General features: G+C 40.5%; 2 protein-coding genes across 15 annotated transcripts in view; both read right to left on the bottom strand.

The window, feature by feature from the left end:
* Positions 1-5,444, bottom strand: part of LOC120900871 (CD109 antigen) — a 34,784-nt gene extending 29,340 nt beyond the window's left edge. The window contains exons 1-2 of one of the 2 annotated variants that reach the window (XM_040308431.1): positions 5,293-5,444; positions 4,443-4,808 (exon numbers count right to left, since the gene is read on the bottom strand). The gene's annotated coding sequence lies outside the window, so the exon portion shown is untranslated. The remainder of the gene's footprint in view (positions 1-4,442; positions 4,809-5,292) is intronic. The other variant, XM_040308430.1, reaches the window with a different exon arrangement.
* Positions 5,445-5,993: 549 nt separating this feature from the next.
* LOC120902922 overlaps positions 5,994-19,322 on the bottom strand; it is a 69,400-nt gene continuing 56,071 nt past the window's right edge. For 11 of the 13 annotated variants that reach the window (XM_040312010.1, XM_040312006.1, XM_040312015.1 and 8 more), the window contains one exon: positions 17,820-19,067. In XM_040312010.1, coding sequence (XP_040167944.1) covers positions 19,016-19,067 — 52 coding nt within the window. In that variant the 3' untranslated portion in view covers positions 17,820-19,015. Of the gene's footprint in view, positions 7,540-16,225; positions 16,827-17,819; positions 19,068-19,322 lie in introns of those variants that run through there. The other 2 variants (XM_040312018.1, XM_040312017.1) reach the window with 2 other exon arrangements.

Genomic DNA, 19,322 nt, shown 5'->3' on the forward strand with positions numbered 1-19,322 from the left:
GCCACATCGTTTACCAAAAACATTCACTTCCGTTGCAGCTAAAGCTAAGGGACAAGTCAAGACAACTTCTTGCGTGTAAAAAGCGCATTCAAATCGACAACCCACCCCTCCTCAGCAACGAAAACACATAAGTAGGATGTAAGAAAAAAACGGACGGAGGTTTCGGGGCACTCTTATCGCTTCATTATATCCACGCTTGAAACAGAACGAACCACTGCTACCGGCATGTCCCTTTTTCCTACTCGACTGTATAATATTTGCCGCCCCTGTCTGTTGTTTATTTGTCCACCCGTTGTCCATTCGAGAGGTTATTTGATTAAAACCTAATTCAAAACAGCAACCAAGATCAAAAATTTTGATAAATAATTTAGCCAAAGCTAAAACCCCCGGACGACTGGTAAAAGAGCACTGCTGCATTATGGTTTTTATGGAGTGAAAAATGACGAGACCTGGGGGAACCAGAACCGCACCGGAAAAGACAGGAAGGCGATAAATAATAGCCTACGATCATACAACACACACACACCACTTCCTTCGTTTACCAAAAATTGCCCCTGCAAGACGGCGGCAAAAAGGCTGACCGTGCATATATCAAAGGACAGAGGTAAGAGAATTATGATGTGTCTCGTGATTCACATGAATGTCCTTTTTGCTTCTTAAGTGAGGCGCGGCGGCGGCCGCCAACGGTTTCCTTTAATGTGATTGTCCCACCAGGGCGACTGTCGTCGATCAACAGACAGAAGAAGAGTTCCTGCTTACACACGGGATGATATTCACATGACATGGTGTAGTATGTCACCCGGAAAAAAGACCCTGGGGCTAATGAGAGACAGGAGATGAGGAGATCCTCTCTCTTCCTATCCCATAATTCGATGTAATCTATTCAATTCCCAAATCACAAACCACAACTATTCTGCACGGAGCGGAAAAGAGGAACACAAAGAGAAAAAAATTATGGGAAACACACAATGCACGTTACACACCCAGGGACCATTGTAATTATTATGCGCGAATCTTGTACCGTTTGTCCCTGGGCATGCCATTTTCATGAAAAGAGAATGATCACACAACGACTCCCCCCGTGTGTTGTACGTGAAAATGGCAGAACAATATTAGTGACATATTAGTGTAGCTCGATCGTGCGGCGTGTGGCGGCACTTTTGTGTCCACATTAAAAACCATTGCGTTTGCATTTTTCCTTTAATGTCCTTCTCCTCTTTTCCTCCGATACACAAATTAATATATTGGCTGAGTGCAGAGAGAGCGCGTGCAGCCGACCAAAGGATGTATGGATGGAGAGGCAAAACGAAAGCGAATTGTCATCATACTTCCGGCTCGTGGAGGTTTCTGATATAACGAATAAATTGTCTGCACGCACACACCATTGGGGGAAAAGAAGGGGAAAACATTAAGGATCTAATCAGTTGGGAAACAGACGGACCAGACACGGCCGTTCGGCGGCTGCTTTTTCGTGGGGTAGCAGACAGGACGAATCGCTCAAAAGCGTTCACGTGGTTGAAGAGAGCCAGTGGTCAAGGGTACATACAGCCAAGCACAAGGACTAACGACAAACTGCTGCTGACGGCTGGACATGCATGCGAGACGGCAAACGATTATAAGGAAGGGATATCAGTAACGGATGGCCGCTTCGGCTCCGGGCTAATTGATTTTGTGTTGCGCCGAAAGCCAATCGGAAAATGTACCCATTTTTTCATACAAACCACAAATCCATTTTCTGGCGAATTTCAGAAAGAATGTGTGTAAAAAACGGTAACACAAAAATACAAATCAAGATGTGTGGAGATTAGATTTAATTTATACGTTGGTTTCCTGGGGATATAAACCGATAATTTGTAGCCGTATAAACAAAATTCTCTTTTTAGGCATTTGTTACCACCTTCACACAGTTCACGGGAGGAGAACTGGTGGATGAAAACATAAATCATCTCCTGCTTTTGTCACCAATCGATTCCTGTTTAGCATAATTTTGGTGTGCGTGCGCGCGCTTGTGCTTTAACGTTGTTACAGAAAGTTCAGTAAGAGAGGAGCAAGAGGTAAGTGCTAATTTAGTATTCACGTTTCTTATTGTTGTGACCCCTTTTTACGGTCTTTTCCAATGAAAGTGAAAACGAACCACTCTGCCTGCTCGTTAAGCCCTTTCGTTTCCTTTTAATGTCTCAAACTACTTTTTCATAAAGATGAATAGGAAGAATAAATATTGATTAAAAATCAATCATTCTCCTGTCAGCATTTTGATGCTATTTGTCTGAAGCACAATACTATTCAATTTTTTTTTATTTTTATTGACATTTAGAAATTTAATTTCATACAAAATTAAATACAATGTTGAGTTCAAATTGGGCAAATTGTATTTTATTCCTCATTAAAATTCAACCCACACGAAAAAAAACCCGACGTCAGAGGCAAACATGCTGTCAAAAATACCGGTTACCATGGTACCGGCCCGGCTGTAAACAAGTAAGCCGGCAATAGCAGAACCAGCACACAACCAACCACCGGCCACACTGTTGGGCCGTTTTTCCTCGTGAGGATTTCGTATGCAGCGGCGGTGTATCGACCACGCTTTAAAGGCTAGGTTCGTTTCTTATCGTTTTAGCTACACGAAAAAATGCTTACTCTCACTCGTTTGCATGAACAGGTAGAATCTACTATTCTTCTATTACCAGTAACTGTCTCTTACTTGAAATGAAAATGGTTGAAATACCAGGAAAATCATTAAACCACGCAAACACGGGACATCATCCCGGTAAGTAGAAAGTTTTCCATGCAGGTGTGTTGATGTCTCTCGTTCGATGGGGAATTGTTAGGATTTTTTAATTTAAAAAATATTTGCCTCTATTTGAGTAACATTTTGTAAACATTCCTCAACGTTTAGAGGGTCGGAGGGGATGGAGAAGACAGTTGCAAACAGCTTTAGCGCTACGCTACAATGAAATTCCTAATCGAGGGGAAAAACAAACATCATTTCCACAATGTTTTCCCTCTCCAGTCGGCTTATGCGACGGGGTAGGTAGGTTACCTCCTTTTGTGCTCAAGATACCCAGCTTAGCTTATTTTAAAATATAATTTGACTTTTCAAGAAGATGGAGAACAAGGCAACAGACAAGATAAGTTGAAGGCATACCGGCATATATTTTTGCTTTTGCATGCTGCTACCAAAATAATTATAGTATACATAATTATATGGTGCAGATTACTTAGATAAAATGTAAATTAGACATTTATTCTAATATGATATGATAAACATCCAATATTTAAAAAAACACACAATTTTGCATATCCCGCGGCTCACAACACCACAGTTAAGAGTTTTGCGAAATGAGAGATGACTCAAAGGGGCGTGTGTGAGACGACGAATTATTATTGTTTGTCCGATCGCTGATAGAATGTGATACCACCCAACCCAACCAACCCATCTCGCCACCACCTACAGCAGCATAAATAACCCGGTCAAACTCCCTCCAGTGTCTGATGTATAGGTGACGGCTTACGCATAGCTCTGCGTACAACTTTAAGCACGGCCAGACGTGCGTGTGTGCGTGCGCACAAAGCGTGGATGCGCGAACACCTTTATGCGCCCTGAGAGTGTGTGTGTGTGTGCGTGTGGTGTAGCACGATCGCGATCTCTCTTCTACACCCCTTGCGGTTGATGGAAGAAGCACATTTTTCAACAGGGGATGATGAATCATGCACTCTCTCGATGGAGTTGAATTGCTTTTAAAAGCTTTACAGAATAAAAAAAGAAATGTACATTGTACATTACAAATCAAAATTATTTTCTTAGTCAGATCAATAGAGACACACCAAAAACTTGTGAGTCAAAACATGGTATTTTTCCCTGCGCAACGCACACCACCATAAAGGCACAAGAGATCCACGCCCTTTCGGTTGCTTGCGTACGGTGCGGCATGTTTTTCTTCTTTTCCACTTTTTTGGACTGATCTTCCACAACACATCGCCATCAACAGGTGTGTTTGTGTGTGTTGGTGTGCGACCTGACGAACATGAGTCAAAAAGAATGACAAGACGAACGAGAAGGAGAGTCATGGCTTGCCTGAGATGAAAAGTCAAAAATTCAAAAAGTCAACGACAACAAACTTGTGCCCAAGAAGTAAAAAGGGAGGGGTTCGTTGCTTTTCGCCCGCTTGTGCAGGTGGAGTTCTTTGATAAGCTACCTGCTTCTTCCATTCGGTCGGGCGGGGCAGGTGTTGTGTGGTTGATGCGAATCGCATTTCGTGGTAATGCTTTTCGTACTCTACTCTACTCTATTTTCCAGTTAATAGTATATTAAATTGTGTTACCCTGCAATAAGCAACCTGTTGTTAAAAAAAGTATTGCCCGTTAAACGATACTGTCAGCATTACCGCACGCACACAGACACGGACGCATACCGATATATGCTTGCATTCTTCTTTGCTTACCTGTTTCTCACTGTTGCTTTAAACGTTCGCGCCCACCCTGAGCAGGCCACCGCCGCTCGAGTGGAGGGTACACCGTTCCGCGAACTTGCACCAACACACTGACAGACAAGCTTCCACGACGACGACGACGCGATCGCCACGAGATCCGCGGCAACACCCAACTTTTCTCGAACTGAGGTGTACGCTGCTGAAAAATGCTTGATATCACACGGAATTCGCACTAAAAACCACTTCTCACTTTCGACAACACAGCATCATTGGTGATTACGAGGAAATATGGATTGCTTTGATCACTCGCGCACACACAACACAACCTTTTGCACGATGGGGATACACACCAAAGAACACACAATATTGCTTCTTGCTCTGTGAAGGGGGGGAAGAAAAACAATTGAACACTTGTATGTGATTAACTAGCCGAATATATGGGACAGTGAAGTGCAGCAGCAGCAGCACAAACTACTCTCGCGGGGAGGCGGCCTTAATACAATTATCCAAACGGTCAAAAGATCACGCGTCGCGGTCACTTGTTGTTTCTTCTTTTTTCGGGGCGTCGTCTCCCCGCGCACACACTGTAGGGCTACGCACTGCTCCACACCAATACACACGCACACACTAACGGGCGAGAGCCAACACCGCCCTGTTTTATGTAAAATGTGACTTTCTTCAGGGAAATAAACACATTTTAGCACACCCGGACACAGGAAACATGGGCTGAAGGCTGAAGATCATCCACCGAGAACAATGTGGTGCAATAATTAGCCACACGCTCTAATGCACACACACACACACTTCTTCTACTGTGATTTTGCCGTTCCAGAGAAACTGTTTCAAAAACGAACAAACTTACACATAAAACTAATGCACAGACAAAAAAAAACCGGTTCCAGATCCGGTACGCGCACACGATCCTTAGCAAGGATTATCACACGTCCTCGTGGGAAAGGACGACGATGCACCCCAAATGACGCGAGCCCACAGACGTACGTCCGCACCGCTCGACGGATGGATTTCGAATAATGAGCAAGCGAGCCGTTACGAAGAGAGGCACGCCTCGACAGTGCGAGAGCGTTGACGTTTGATGCGAGAGAAAGAGATAGAGAGAAAGAGCAAAGACAGTGGTGAGCAACCTATAATCGGTTATTTTATGTGAAACGAAAGGGAAGCTTTTTGATAAAAAATTTAAAAGTTGTCGAACTGTGTCTGTAATCTTATATTTATTCAGTTGAAAGCATTTGAAGCAAGTAAAATATTCGCATAAGTAAAACTGTAAAAACTGAAAATCAGTATGCGGAGAGAATACAGTTCTCTCTCATTTTGTCTCAGTGTGTAAGTACATTTTAGGGGATGCCGGAGCAATATGACCACTTTTATCGAAACTTATCAAATTTCTTACTGAATAATTTTAAGAATTGTGTTGAATTGTACCTTTAATATCTGAAATCTATATGAAATCTTACCTTTACGACAGAAAACTTACATTTATTCATCATGCTCATGTCATCATATGCTCATATCGCCCTCGACAAATGCTGGCACGTTAGGGAAAAATAAGAAAAACAAACCCACTGTACGATTTATTTGTTCGCTAATTTTAGTACTTTACTTAGAAATAGTTTAACATTGCCGATATTCACGATGTTATTCAAAAAAGATGCCACACCAGAAAAGGGCGTGCGTATGTTTGTGTGTGTTTGTGTGTATTTGTTGCTTTTGCGTTTCACGTGTTGAACCGTTTCGGGGTTGTATTTTTACCTTCCTTATCTCGTTTTTGTGTTATTTGCATTTTTTGTTTTCGTTTGTCAATTCAATCATCTACCGATAGTTTAAACTCGAATGGCCCTACGTTGAACAAGGTTAATTTTGATTATTTTGTTTCTGTTAAAACGTATGTATTGTGTGCTGACGTTACGGTAGAGTGGGTTCTTGCATTGCGTTCATCTGTGTTGCAGATCAACACTTAAGTACTATTCAAACGATCCTCAAATGCCAGAGTCAGAGGTTACTGCAATAACTATATGTAACAAAAATTGTTTCCATATCCTTTTTCGAATTGATTTGATGACGGTAGAAGAAAACTTAAACACAAAGGAAGTTTATAGAACTATTTTTTCGGTTCAAACCTGGCTATGGGCTCTATAATTACAATGTTTTTTGTGTTGCTTCCATTACACTCTGGCCTTTTTCTTTTATTTGCTTGCTACACGCTATCTACTTACAAAGAAATTGTGGTCTTTATTCAGATAATTTGTTAGAAAACGAATGCAGTTGAAGTTGCAGGTTGGATCGTGGCTGTTCCTCCTTTTTTGTTTCAATAAAAATTGTGTGATTTTCTCCTTCTATGTTGCATCATTCTAGACTCGTTCACTTCAATCCGTCGCTTGTTTCGCTCTGTTTTAGAGACCATGGATGCAAAATGGTTTTAGTTTTTCAACAATGTGTTTTTAATTTTTAATTTTAATGGTTTGTTTTTTTTTTTTCATATATTACAAACGATAAAACTGGTCCATCGTTTATGCCACGGTTATTTCTATTAGGGCATAGAAAATGGTTTACCTTAATAGCACTCGCTGTATCCATTTAGAAGGACGAACATAAATTATCTTTTGAAACAGTTTAAAAATCATGATGCTAATTGAAACTCATGTTGATAGGATTAAATAAAACAACAAGTGAAGAAACACACATTTTGTGACAATAATACAAGGAAATGTGGCACTTGTTTGTCCACAAAAAATAAAACAATAAGACTTTAAATTTCGTGAGTGTATGTGTGTATACGATTTACTTAGTAAAAGTAAACCCTTATAAAGACAGGCTGAAAATATTTATAAACCGTGTAATTTTACTCCGAACCACAAACTAAGTTGATGTGCCGTAACCAAAGCCTTCCTCTACTTGCACCACACTGCGATAATGATGGGACCGGTATGGTTAAGAAACCCAGGACATGGTTGGAGTTGGTCGTTGCAGGTCGCCACGGACTTGCTCGAAATGTTTGCTTTTCTGTTTACTGGTAATCACTTAGCTTATGTACAGTTTCTGTGGAGTAGGCAACGTTTGCGGTGGCGAGGAGCATCACTTCTTTAGCTTCTCCCTGCAAAGAGATGAAGTGATAAAAGAAAAGAAAAGAAGAGAAGAGAAAAAAAGACAAAACAAAAAGGTCATAATAAATGCATAACAATATAAAACATTAAATACAAAAATAAAACAAATAAAACACAAAACAAACAAAAGAAATGAATAAGAAACGAGAAGAGAACAATGAAATATGATAAAAGAGCACAAAAGTAATGTTTTGTTTCCATGTGTAACATTTACAATCAAAGCAGCTATTTTGAATGTCACTCACACATACACAATCACACTCACACACACAAACACACACACAGTGACGTACATCAAGGATTGAGAGTTAGTACAGGCAACACACGATACACAGCATGATCTTATTTTAAATCAACTGGTTTTTGTTTTATTGGTCAAACATTATACATAATAACAATATCTGGTAGTTTTTTTCTTCTTCTTCTTCTTCTGTCTCTTCATCCCTTTACTTGCTTCTTTGCTTGCTGGCTTCAACCGTTTCACCATCGCTTCCCCGTTACCCATCCGCAATGACCTTCCTTACCCCCTCTTTTCCGTGTACCACTATGTGATTTTCCACTATTTTGCATCTTTTTTGTTTGCATCTCCTTTGTTGTTCTTTGTTGTTTGCTTGTTTGTTTCATTTTGTTTTGTTATTTCTTTAAGTATGTTATTTCATTTCATTTTCTTTTCCACGTGTTTTCAGAATGTATGTGTTTGCGAGTGTGTATGTGTGTGAGAGTGTTTGATGCAATTATTCCGTGTTGTTAATTGTTAATGTTTCCTACAATTGCTGTTTGCTTTAAATTTAGTTACCTTTTCATTTTCTTTTATTTATTTTAGCTATTCGTACCGCTTTTTTCTTCTTCTTCACCGTACGTGCAGCAAACGGTGCTCTACCATCTTGTTTGGTATGTGTCTGTGTGTGTGTTTATTTCTTGCTTCTTATTTTTTCTTCTAAGTTTTAGTTTTGTTCTTGTTTGTTGTTTTATGTTTATTCTTCTTCTTTTTCGCATTTACACTCTTTAACACACACACTTGCACACTTCGCATAATTTGCTCATACACACACACTCAAATTTGTTTTCGGCTTACAATATTTTCTTGTTTGTTTATTTGCATTCCTTACACACTGTAAATCGTTCGCACACTACGGATGATGGTTTGCTTCATGTTGTTGTTCTTTTTTTTTTCTTTTGTTTTCAGTTTTCGGTTGCTTGCTGTTGTATAACTTTTACGTTTTAATGCCTAATGGTTTTTTTTCTTCTTCTTCTTTTACTTTGTTTTGTTTGTTTTTGGTGTGTGCTTATGCGCTGTAGAGAGCAGCAGTTGTGACGAAGGTTTCTTAAGAAGGATGGTGGGTAATTTAATGGCAATTCATGTTGTGAGAGAGTGTTGTTTCGTGATTTACAAATCGGTATTTTCAATTCTACCCGGTCGTCGCATAGATAGATTTTGCCACAAATATTTCCAAACCCACGCGCACGCACCAATCAATCCGTTTACCGTTTTGCTTTAATGGCTGAGTGGGGGATTTTTTTTTGCTTTGTTAATTTATTGGCAAACGGTGACCGCGTTTCGGTTTGAACCTGTACCTAGATGACAGTAGCAAACACAACTCGAACGAAATTAAAACCAAAACGAAGTATGTCTACTGCAAACGTAAACGGTATGCACCTCTACGAAGAGAACGCCTGAACTCGATCATTTTCAATAATTTTAAATCTGTTTTGTGGAGTTTATTTCTTCCTCTCATATCCTAACCATACGCTCATCATAGTTTTGGATTTTTGTTTGTTTGTTTGTTTGTTAAACAGCTTAAGTGGTAATCAACAATGAGGTTAGTGAATAAATAAATAGTGCAATACACATTCGCACACATCAACCCCCCGCGGTACAACGCGTTGTCGGGCGCTGTCGGGTTGACGGGATTAAAGCATCAGAGGTCTATCTTTATAATTAGAATAGAAATAACGCGCTTAGATAGGAGGCAACACAAACTACGAGTCTGCTGCTGTGTATGTGTGTACAAGGACGATCTCCGATGTTGCAACAAGTAAACATACGACTAATAATTCAACGCACTACCTGGGAAACGCAATATCTGTTTTTGGTAACGAGCAGTGCAGTGTAGTGCTGTGTGTGTGTGCTTTATCCGAGTTTTTTTTCCTTCCCAAACCAATATACACACACACCCAAACGAAACATATGCTTATGAGTTTGAAACGTGTTTTCAAAAGGAAAATTCTTCCCCCGTGATGGTGCAGATCGAACATGAACATGTATGGAGACACGCGAGCAATCGATCACTTGATCGAACAATCGACGTAAAACATCAACCAAATAACACACACACACACACCGCTCAGTCTCAGTGGGTTGAGAGGGGGGGGGGGGGGGAGGGATGTTTGGTAAAAATAGTATCGTGTGTGATAAGAGAAAAGTATTGCAAAATCAATACTTTATCAATTGGCTGTCAACGGCCTGGTTCCTGTTGTTGTTCTCCTGTATTGGTTGTCGTTTCTGTTTTGCATCATCATGTCGGTTTTGTTTCAAGAGGAACATTGGAGTATTTTTTGGTTACTTTCAGTTTTCTTCTTTTTCTCATGTATGTTGTTTTCACATTCTTATACATATTTCGTTCGTTTCGTTCTTGTTTAGAATGCAATTTATCCGAGCTTTGTTTCTTTTTCTGTGCCTTAAGTTTAGTCTTTTCAAAAGTCGCGATTTGCTTCTGGGGGAGGTTTTGTAGTAGTAATACGTTGTTAGCCTTTAATACACGATTAGTCTGTGTGTGTGTTTGTGTGTGTGTGTGCTAAATTGGGAAATTGTTTATAGCTGATTTGCACCGAGCTTTTGCACCACATTTTCCTTGGTGTTTGACCACATTAAGTGTTTGATGGTGGTGAGGGTGAAGGAGAGAGGGAGAGAGCAAAAAGGGGAGCTGAAAATGCATTTCTTTTCAACTGACAACTGGTGCACACAAATGTAGTGGAATAATTTTCTTTTTTTAAGGTTATTTTTTCTGTGATGTGCATGAAAAACGTGATATCAAAATTGTCTGAATGAGGTGTAGTAAGTTTCGTTCTTCAAAACGCGTATGTTCCCCTCAAACGTTACACACCCACACGCACCCACGCACACACACACGCACGTTGTGCATAGAATGAATAAATAAGGAACACTGAGAATCCGTACCGAGGTGAAACGACGTTGAAAGAGTTACGATTTGCAAATATTTCTTTTTATACATCGCATTTTGAACACACGGCTTTATTGCACACTAAGAGATGCGACGAAGAATCACGGATCAACAACGATCATCAAAGGAGGCCTGAAAACTAAAAACGCGATCGTACACGGTGTTGTTGCGAATGCTTTCTTCTAACTCTCGTTTCGCCTCGTTTGTGGCTGTTTTGTGGGGTTTAAAAACGGTTTATGTGCTATTTTTAGTTGATCGTTAATGTGAACCATCCGACTCGATTGATTTTGTTTTCTTATCTGACTGTGCTGTATGAGTGTGTTTGACTGTTTTATGTGTGTCCTTGCTGTGGGTTTTTGTTTTCACTGTTCCATTCGCTCAAACCTTTTTGTATTTAGTTCAATATGACTGGCGCGCTTCCATTTCTTCGTCGCCCTCGGACCGGTCGGCCGATTTTGTCTCTCTATTCTGCTTTCCGGTTTAATGCATAATAATGCGTATTTTGCAAGTATTTTATTTAAGATATCTACAGTTCTGTGATCGTACGTTGCGCATATCTCACACAATTTGGTGATATATTTTCTTCTTCATTTTCTTCCTCTTTGTTTTCCCTTCGCCATCGCTTTCGATACAATAAAATGGAGCAAAAGGGAGAAACTGGCTGGGACGAATTAATTTTGCTCGCTTAATGCATAATTTAAAGTGTGATCTGAATAGGAAAACAGTTGCTAAAACAGTTCGACTGCCATTGTAGACTAATCTAGGACAATAGGATTAGAATTATTAAATACAAAACAACACAAAAAAGAGATCTTAAGCGCTCGTCCAACGCAGAATCCAATGATCCTCTCGCGCAGGAAAGATGGCAAACGGAAACGGAAAAATAACGCGTAAAATTTCAATACACACTTTTTATCCCATCAACTACTATTATTGCAATACGAAAGGCTATGAACACGAAGTCTTCATTCGCTTCTTGGTTTTACTTGTTCTTCTTCCATTTTTTGATAATCTGCGCTAAACTTGCTTAGCGGCGAGGTTGGTTTAAACCCCTTCGTCACTTGAACAAGTCGGAAACGCTTTCTTTACCTCTCTTTCTCGCGCTCGTGCAACTCTTCTTTGTTTGTTGTGCTAACTTTCATGCTTTAAACGTTAGCTTGCAGCTATATTGGATTGCATATTTATATATGTATATATATATATCATTTCGCGTCTCATTGTCCAGCTCCAATCTCTACACTGAAGGTAAAAGAAAATTTGTGGGCAATTTTGTTTTTTTCTTTTCAATTTTTCTCCACCATAGTTCTTATCTGTTTACATCCTCCGCTTCTTTCGTCCTATTAATAATGACTCGTGCGGTTTCGCGTGTTTTTATTTGTTCTACTTACAGCGGCGGTACGCGAGATGCAATTTGCGTGTTTTGCTTCGTAATTTTTAGCATTTTTACTCTAGGGGTTGTCTCTCTTTTACTCTCTTTTCTCTTAGCAATTAAGTGTGTGTCTCGTGAAGTGTTTACATTACAAATTTAATCTTCCTCAAACTTACTCATTCGATAAGGCGACACTAGTAAACAAATTCTCGCATTCCACACACACACACACCCACACCCGATTTGCTTGTGGGCAAGGAGAGGATGCGGCAGGAGAAGGAGGGTTGGTGTAGAATCGTTGGATTGCCGTTTTTGTTTGGAGGGGTTGTTTTTGCTTGATCGCTAATTAGTTACTAAAAGCTACAATTCAATGCCTTTTAAAGAAACAAAGGAAGAATGTAAACAAAATTCAACCACAGCGCACAATGATTTGGTAGGAACAACACAATAGACTAGATGTTTAAACAAATTAAATGAAAAAAAAACACTTTTCAGATCAATCTTAGTGAGATTTCTTACTTCTGGCTTGAAGTGTTCATTACCTTTATGTTTTGTCTATTTTTTTTTTCTTGGAATAGTTATCTTTCTTTAGAAAAATAAATGCACTTTTATCAATTGCAGTTGCAATTGGATCATTGTACGCTGGTCGTACAAGTGTGCCTCAAGGTTTATACAGTTACAGTGTCTTATTTTGTTTTGCCCCGATTGTTACTGCACTTAAGCATTGAATTTTGTATCTTTCGATTAAGAATTCGTGGTGTTCGTGTTCATGTTTCGAGCGAAAAGGGGTTGTGAGAATATTGCCTTTTTTCTTAATAAAGAAACTACATCATTTTTGCACTAAACTACTATTCTACTATACGGTGCCTTACCTGCGCTACGGAAACGAGGAAAGATCAAAATCCCTTGTGTGTGTGTGTTTTTTACATAGCTAACAGGTAAACCAATAACGCACATTGAGAGGAAAAATAAGTAAGTGTAAGTATGTCTGGCTGGCTGTGTTCAAACTAAAAAAACGAACCCCGTAAGAGCTTAAGAAAAATACGCTCATTTACATACACTACTAAAACTCACACGCGTGTGCCGTTTTTTTTAATGCCATTTCATAATGCTAGAGAGTTTTTTTTCCGTTTTGCCGCAATATTTTGGGTATTGGCTTCGAGATATTTTAATTCTTCCCCCAGTTTGTCCTTGTCCGTTTACTATTATCGCGTTCCAATTAATATGCCTATTACATTTCTACGGAGTGCTCTTGCGCTTTAGCGTTTACTCGAATAGTTTGTCGCTTCTCCTTTTCACTAATCCCTTTTTTTCTTCTATATTCTGGATTTATTTATTTTAATTCTCTAAATTATTTACTCTTTGCTGCTTAGTTTTGCTTTTTCCATCGCCACCATCAATATTCCCTTTTAGCTGTTACTTTGTTTCTGGTTTTTTTTTCTTCTTCTTCGTCTGATCTTTTTATCTTACAATATGTACAGTGTGAGTGTGCAAAAGCATGCAGCAACGTTAAACCTCCGGCCCGGACCTCCGGTGGCGCGCTATTGCTAATACTCGATGCAAACTAATGCAACCTCCATTCATCGGGCGATCGTTCAAATGTTACACGAAACTGGCAAAATCGATTCGTCCCGGCTATCGGCTCGACCAACGGGGAACAAGGTACAAAATACTTGCGTTATCGATTGATTCATGTGTTCGTTTAGTGTGAGAGTTTGGTTGCTGTTGTGTTACTGTACTTTCATTGGTTTGGTATCATCAGCGCAGTTCCCCCTTTCATATTAGGTATGTATGATTTGCATCCGTTTCTTACCGCTTTTGCACTGGAATACTGGAGCCTCTTTTGCCGGTACGTGTTCGAGGAGGGGCCCGCGAACTTCGCGTTTCATATTGTTTTCTCTTTTTTAAAATGCGTTTCACACTACCAGCAGAGCTTATAATCGTGTTCTACGTGAATTGTTCTTTTACCTTTTTTTTATTCTTCTTTGTTATTATATAGAAATATAATACACTAATGAGAAAAGATGAAGATGAGTTTACAGAAGAAGAGAGTGTGTGTGTTTATGTGCAGGAACGGTGGTGTGAAAAGGGTTGTTGAAATGGTTCGTTTAAATTCGCGCGTCCCTTCTTCTACGATAGCAGTTACGACGACACTACGAAAAGAAGGAAGGAAAGGCCTCTGCTACTAACAGTTGCTAACTAATTAAATCACAAGACGAGAAGATGAAGAAAGGAACATGCAAGAAAGAGAGAGAGAGTCAGAGAGAGAGAAGTAAAAAGAAAAATACAACTCGTTTTCCCTGTTCACCGACGGATGGAAATGAAAGCATATAGTCTTCTCTCGTCACACTAAGTGTTATTAAAGCATGTTCCCATCCATTCTTCGTTATCATTCATTTTTCAATCGCTTTTCTTCAATTATCTAAGTATAGTTGAAATAGCAGTAAAAGTTCCATAGAGTAGTAGTTACAGTTTTTTTTCTTGTGTAGAGAGTATTGATAGCAGTAGTAGTAGTAGTAGTAGTAGTAGTACCAGCTAGCAGCAGCTGCAGCTTCCGAAACGCTACTGCTATGAAGGACAACGGATGTAAAGCTATCGATTTCATCGTGTATGTGTGTGTGAGTGTTTCTCTCTGTTTCGTGTTCGATCGAGAGAGGCGCAGAGGGTCGAGGACATTTAGATGGGGCTAAGGGGAAAGGGTACGATAAGATGAAGAAGTTGAAAGACCCAAAATGGTGAGAGATGGTAAATCGTACTTTTTTTGTTGATTCTTACTCGAATGCTTCGGAGTGCTCAGGAGTTCGTTTTTTGTTCTAGGCCTCTGTACTGGACTTTACACAAACGCTGTAAGGGTTTGCCCTTTTTACTCGTACCGTGTTTGACTACTACTTTGCGAAAAAATACGCATGCACGTACACTATTATATCGATCAAGAGAGTGCGAGAAAATGGTGTATGGTGGTGTGACGGGTGAAAGCGAAGGATGTGATTCATTTTTTACTGGGTTTTTAATAAATCAGTGTGTGAGTGTTTCTTTTAACGATTTATCTGCTCGCATCATACCGATTCGGTTTTTTAGATGTAGAAGAGAGGGGCGTTTCTTATTAAATCTACTATGTTCTACTAGAGCCTGCATCAAATTGTGAACGTTTTCCATCGCCCACTCGGTAAAGCACAGTGTTAAGAGCTTGTTTCGGAGTTCTACGGTGTTCGGTATTGTTACCATTCTCCTTCTCCTCCGTTTTCTCTTCACTCGAGGAGCAGCAGCAAATGCGTGGATGAGGTGAAACGTTATGTTCTCAAAACGTGTTTCGTCTACGATTCTCCTTAAACGTTTTTCACTTCCATGATTAACCGATATCTATCTCGGCTTTCCTTTAGCTTCTTCGGCGCATAATGTCTCATTGGTGATCGTTCCCGGCATCAACCTTGCAACACTTCCGATTACACAATAAGCCTTATGGTTCTCTGTATTAGCTGTCAGTGGTTTTTAACATCTTCTTCTTCTTCGTTATCGTTCGTTTTTCTTTTTGGTGTGGTAAGGATAAGTAACTGCTACAAACTCTTCAATCGCATCTGTTTCCCTCTTGCCCTATCTCTCTCTCGCTCTCTCTCTCTCTTTCGCGCTTTGTGGTGGGATTCAATATAAACGTTCAATTGTTCATCAAATGTCACTAGGTCGAGAATGTCCTTAATTACACATCGTTCGCATCCGGGGAATCGCTTATCTCACACACTCTTGGCAGCATGGTGATCCAACACATTCCTCCTCGAACACCCCCCAACCCACCCCATCACTCACGACGGGAGGTCCTGTGTCGGTGTTGTGTGTTTTTGTATGTGTTGCGACGGGGCTCTGGTTCTGTCCCCCCCCCCCCATCGCTTCCAGTTGAACACGCCCCCCACGCGGTATGGCGCCGCTAGCGATCAACCGATGATGTTGTTTGTTAGATGTCGTGGCTTTTCCTTTATGTTTTTTTTTATAGTAAGATTCTTCATCATAAATTACACTACGCACTACTACGCATCGTATTAATGTCTAGGGGTTTTAACCGTCCTTCGGACAGCTCCGATTGCTGCTGCTTTATAGCTATCGATTTTATTCTTTTGGTTTTTGGTTTTTTTGTTTTTTTTTCTACCCACGCCCCACATAACTGTCACTTGACGTGTGTGTGTGCGCGCTTTCTGCTCATCGTAATGGTTTTTTCTTTTCTTTTTAATTTAGATTTTGAATTCGATTCTATATAGCAGCGCGCGCCCTGAACGTGGCCTGATTCTTTTGCTTCTTTTAATCCCGTTTAATCGCAACGGAATACGTTACCTCCTTTACTCTATTCTCAAAAGTACCGGTATCTATCCGCAGAGTTGGTTTTGTGAGTTGAGTGTTTTAAAGTAAATACGTGTGTAAGTGTTTTGTTGTTGTTGTTGTTTTGTTCTTATTAGTTAAGCTGGTAGAGATGCTGCTTTAGCCTATCGATACGCACACCACTTGTTTTCACTTACTCTCCCATTATCCCTCTATCTCTCTTTATATTTCTCTCTCTCTCTCTCTTGCGCTAACAGGCAGCAATCGGTTCCAAACGGAGACCCTCCCATCGCTCTACGCGGTCAACAATTCATGTTTAGGGATCTTTTGTTCTTCTGCTTTTCCTTTCCCGATCAGCTCGATCGTCTTACAGCGCTAGACTTATCATTAGTTGTAATTTCGGGAAGCTTTTCGCCTTCTCCTGCCGGGCGCAAACATACGGGACAGTATTTTGGTACACGGAAATACATTCACATACACATTATTGTTACACATAATACACAGAAATAAAGAAAATACACACGGTGAACACACGGTTCAGTTGTTGACGATTGATTGTTTTTCCCAAGTTTTTCCCCACCCACACGCACACACGCACAGGATCACCACACAACAAACAGCATTTCATGTTACGATCACAGCCACAGGTGTGTTTGTGTGTGTGTGTGTGTGTGTGTGTGTGTGAGCGAGTGTGTTCGTGTTGCGTATTTGTGAATAGAGAAGTTGGTGCGGTGAGCAGTAGACGAAAGAGATTAGACGGGTTTCGATTCGAAAACGATTCAAAACCATTACCGAGAATGCATCCGGTATTGAGTTATTGGGGAAGAGAGAAGAGAGAAAATGCGTAAGAATTTTCATACGATTATTTAGAAGGCATTTATATTTGACAAAAAAAAAAAACTAGTAGAATGCTGAAGAGAGAGAGAGATGGAGTGGTTCTACCAAAAGCATGCTACTGGGAAAATTGTTTTTGTTTCAATTATTGAATTAATAAACTTTTTTTTTACTTTAAAGTGTAGCAAACGGAACTGGAGAGCTGGTGAACAAAGGGAAAAAAGTACAAAAATGCTCAATATACTGTTTGCTGGCGGCAAAATGATAGCACAGATCGAACGGAAACGGAAAAAGTATGCATTCGGCAATCATGCACGTGAGAACTGTGTGTGTGTGTGAGTGTGTTTGTTTGCTTTATATTAAGGTGAATGATGATTATGGTAAGGGTGTGCGCTTCAAGTGAACGCAGTGTAGTTGGTATGGGTTTCTTTCCGGATGCAAATGCAGCTAGATATTTCATTATGCAAGCATTGGCACAGGTGCATCATGCTTAGCCCTAACAGTAGTTAATTCGACGCCTAGTAGCTTCGGCTTCTTCTCTTAATGGATGCAAAAATTAATAAAAAAAAAATCCATAACGTTCGTGTGGTACTGTTAGAAGAAATTTCTTTTTTTTATTATCTGTGTACTCTCTAATCGATTACTAAATACAGCTTTTAGATCTGCCTCTGTATGTAATTCTTTTCTGGCTACGAAATTCTCTGCTGCGCTTCGCTTTCCGTAAAATACTGAGATTGCTAACAAATTTCAACAACAGTGTGCCTGCAACAATCATCTTGCAAAACGGTTGCAATGGTCCGGGTAAGGCCTAACTACTCTTGCGCAACGTGTCCAATACTAGCTCCCTTGCTCTCTTGCTCCTGTGGTAAATCGATCGCTGAAGGTCGGTAAACAAAAACAGACACGCGAAAGCGCGGGTGCGCGCGCGCGCGCGCAAACAAATCAACGAATCTACTCTAAAAAAAAAACCCACAAAATATAGTGTATAAGCTTTAAGTTCTGCTGCCTTCCTGTCCCTGCTCTAGAAATGTAATTTGCTGTTCTATGCTGCGGTTTCTGCTGTTAATGGCTAAAGGCTAATTCAGGGGGCGGGGGACACCAGTGTTACGTAGACTCCACGATAGTTTGGGAGCGCGATAAACAAAATCGTTACGTGGGTGGGGGGAAGGATTAGGATGACTTTTCGTAACGCTAACGCTTGACAATGCGCAAAGTGCGGAACAGGAAGGCGAGGGGTGGTGCGCGCGGGTAGCCTATACAAAGTTAAACGCTTGCGGCGGTGCGCATCGCTTGCGGTGAGGAGAAGGCGCACAACTGTGGCTGCTGTTGTTCGGCGGCTGCGGCGCGCGCAACGGTGTGCGAAATGTGTGTGTGTGTGTGTGTGTGTGTGTGTGTGTGTTATATCATAAAGGTTTAATTGTGTCTTTGTTGTCGTTTTTTTTTTGCTGTGAGACTTTGGCAAACACGTGAGATAATAAAGGGTTTTAAAAAGAAATCCGCAATGGGATTGGTAAACAGAACTACTGAAGAACAATTCCGCCATCCGCCAACCGGATAGATAACGGTCTATCGGGAGGGGGAGGACGGGCCAAACGGTACCAATGCAAACACACCAACCCTTATTGAAGAAGGATTTGGGATTGAAAGGATCCTGACGCTCTCACGGGCATTAAAAAAAATCATTCGCACACACACACACATATACGCGCAAAATGCACAGGCACGCGCGCACCGAGGCTACAACACACCCGTCTTTCGCAAACTTGCTTGTGGCTTTTACTTTCTTTGGCGTAGCTCGGATTCATTACCGTGGTAGCCGTTTTTGTTTCTGCGGGAAAGCGGAAAATAGAAGAAGAGAGAAAGAAAGAGAAAAAAAGAAGAAGAAAGGTTGCTTCGGTTAGGCAAAAATCGTTACTTTGGGGAGAGGACGACGGACATCGAAAAAATAAATAAAGAAACACGGGCACACAGGCAATTACAGTAAGTTGCAAATTACAACAATTTGCAGGGCGGTGGCAATAGAGGCGTTTAGTAGCGAACGGCAAGAGGAAGAGAGAGAGAGAGAGCCAGGTAGCGTACATTG

The sequence above is a fragment of the Anopheles arabiensis genome, chromosome 3, assembly GCF_016920715.1.
Source record: "Anopheles arabiensis isolate DONGOLA chromosome 3, AaraD3, whole genome shotgun sequence".
In the NCBI taxonomy this organism is placed as follows: Eukaryota; Metazoa; Arthropoda; class Insecta; order Diptera; family Culicidae; genus Anopheles; species Anopheles arabiensis.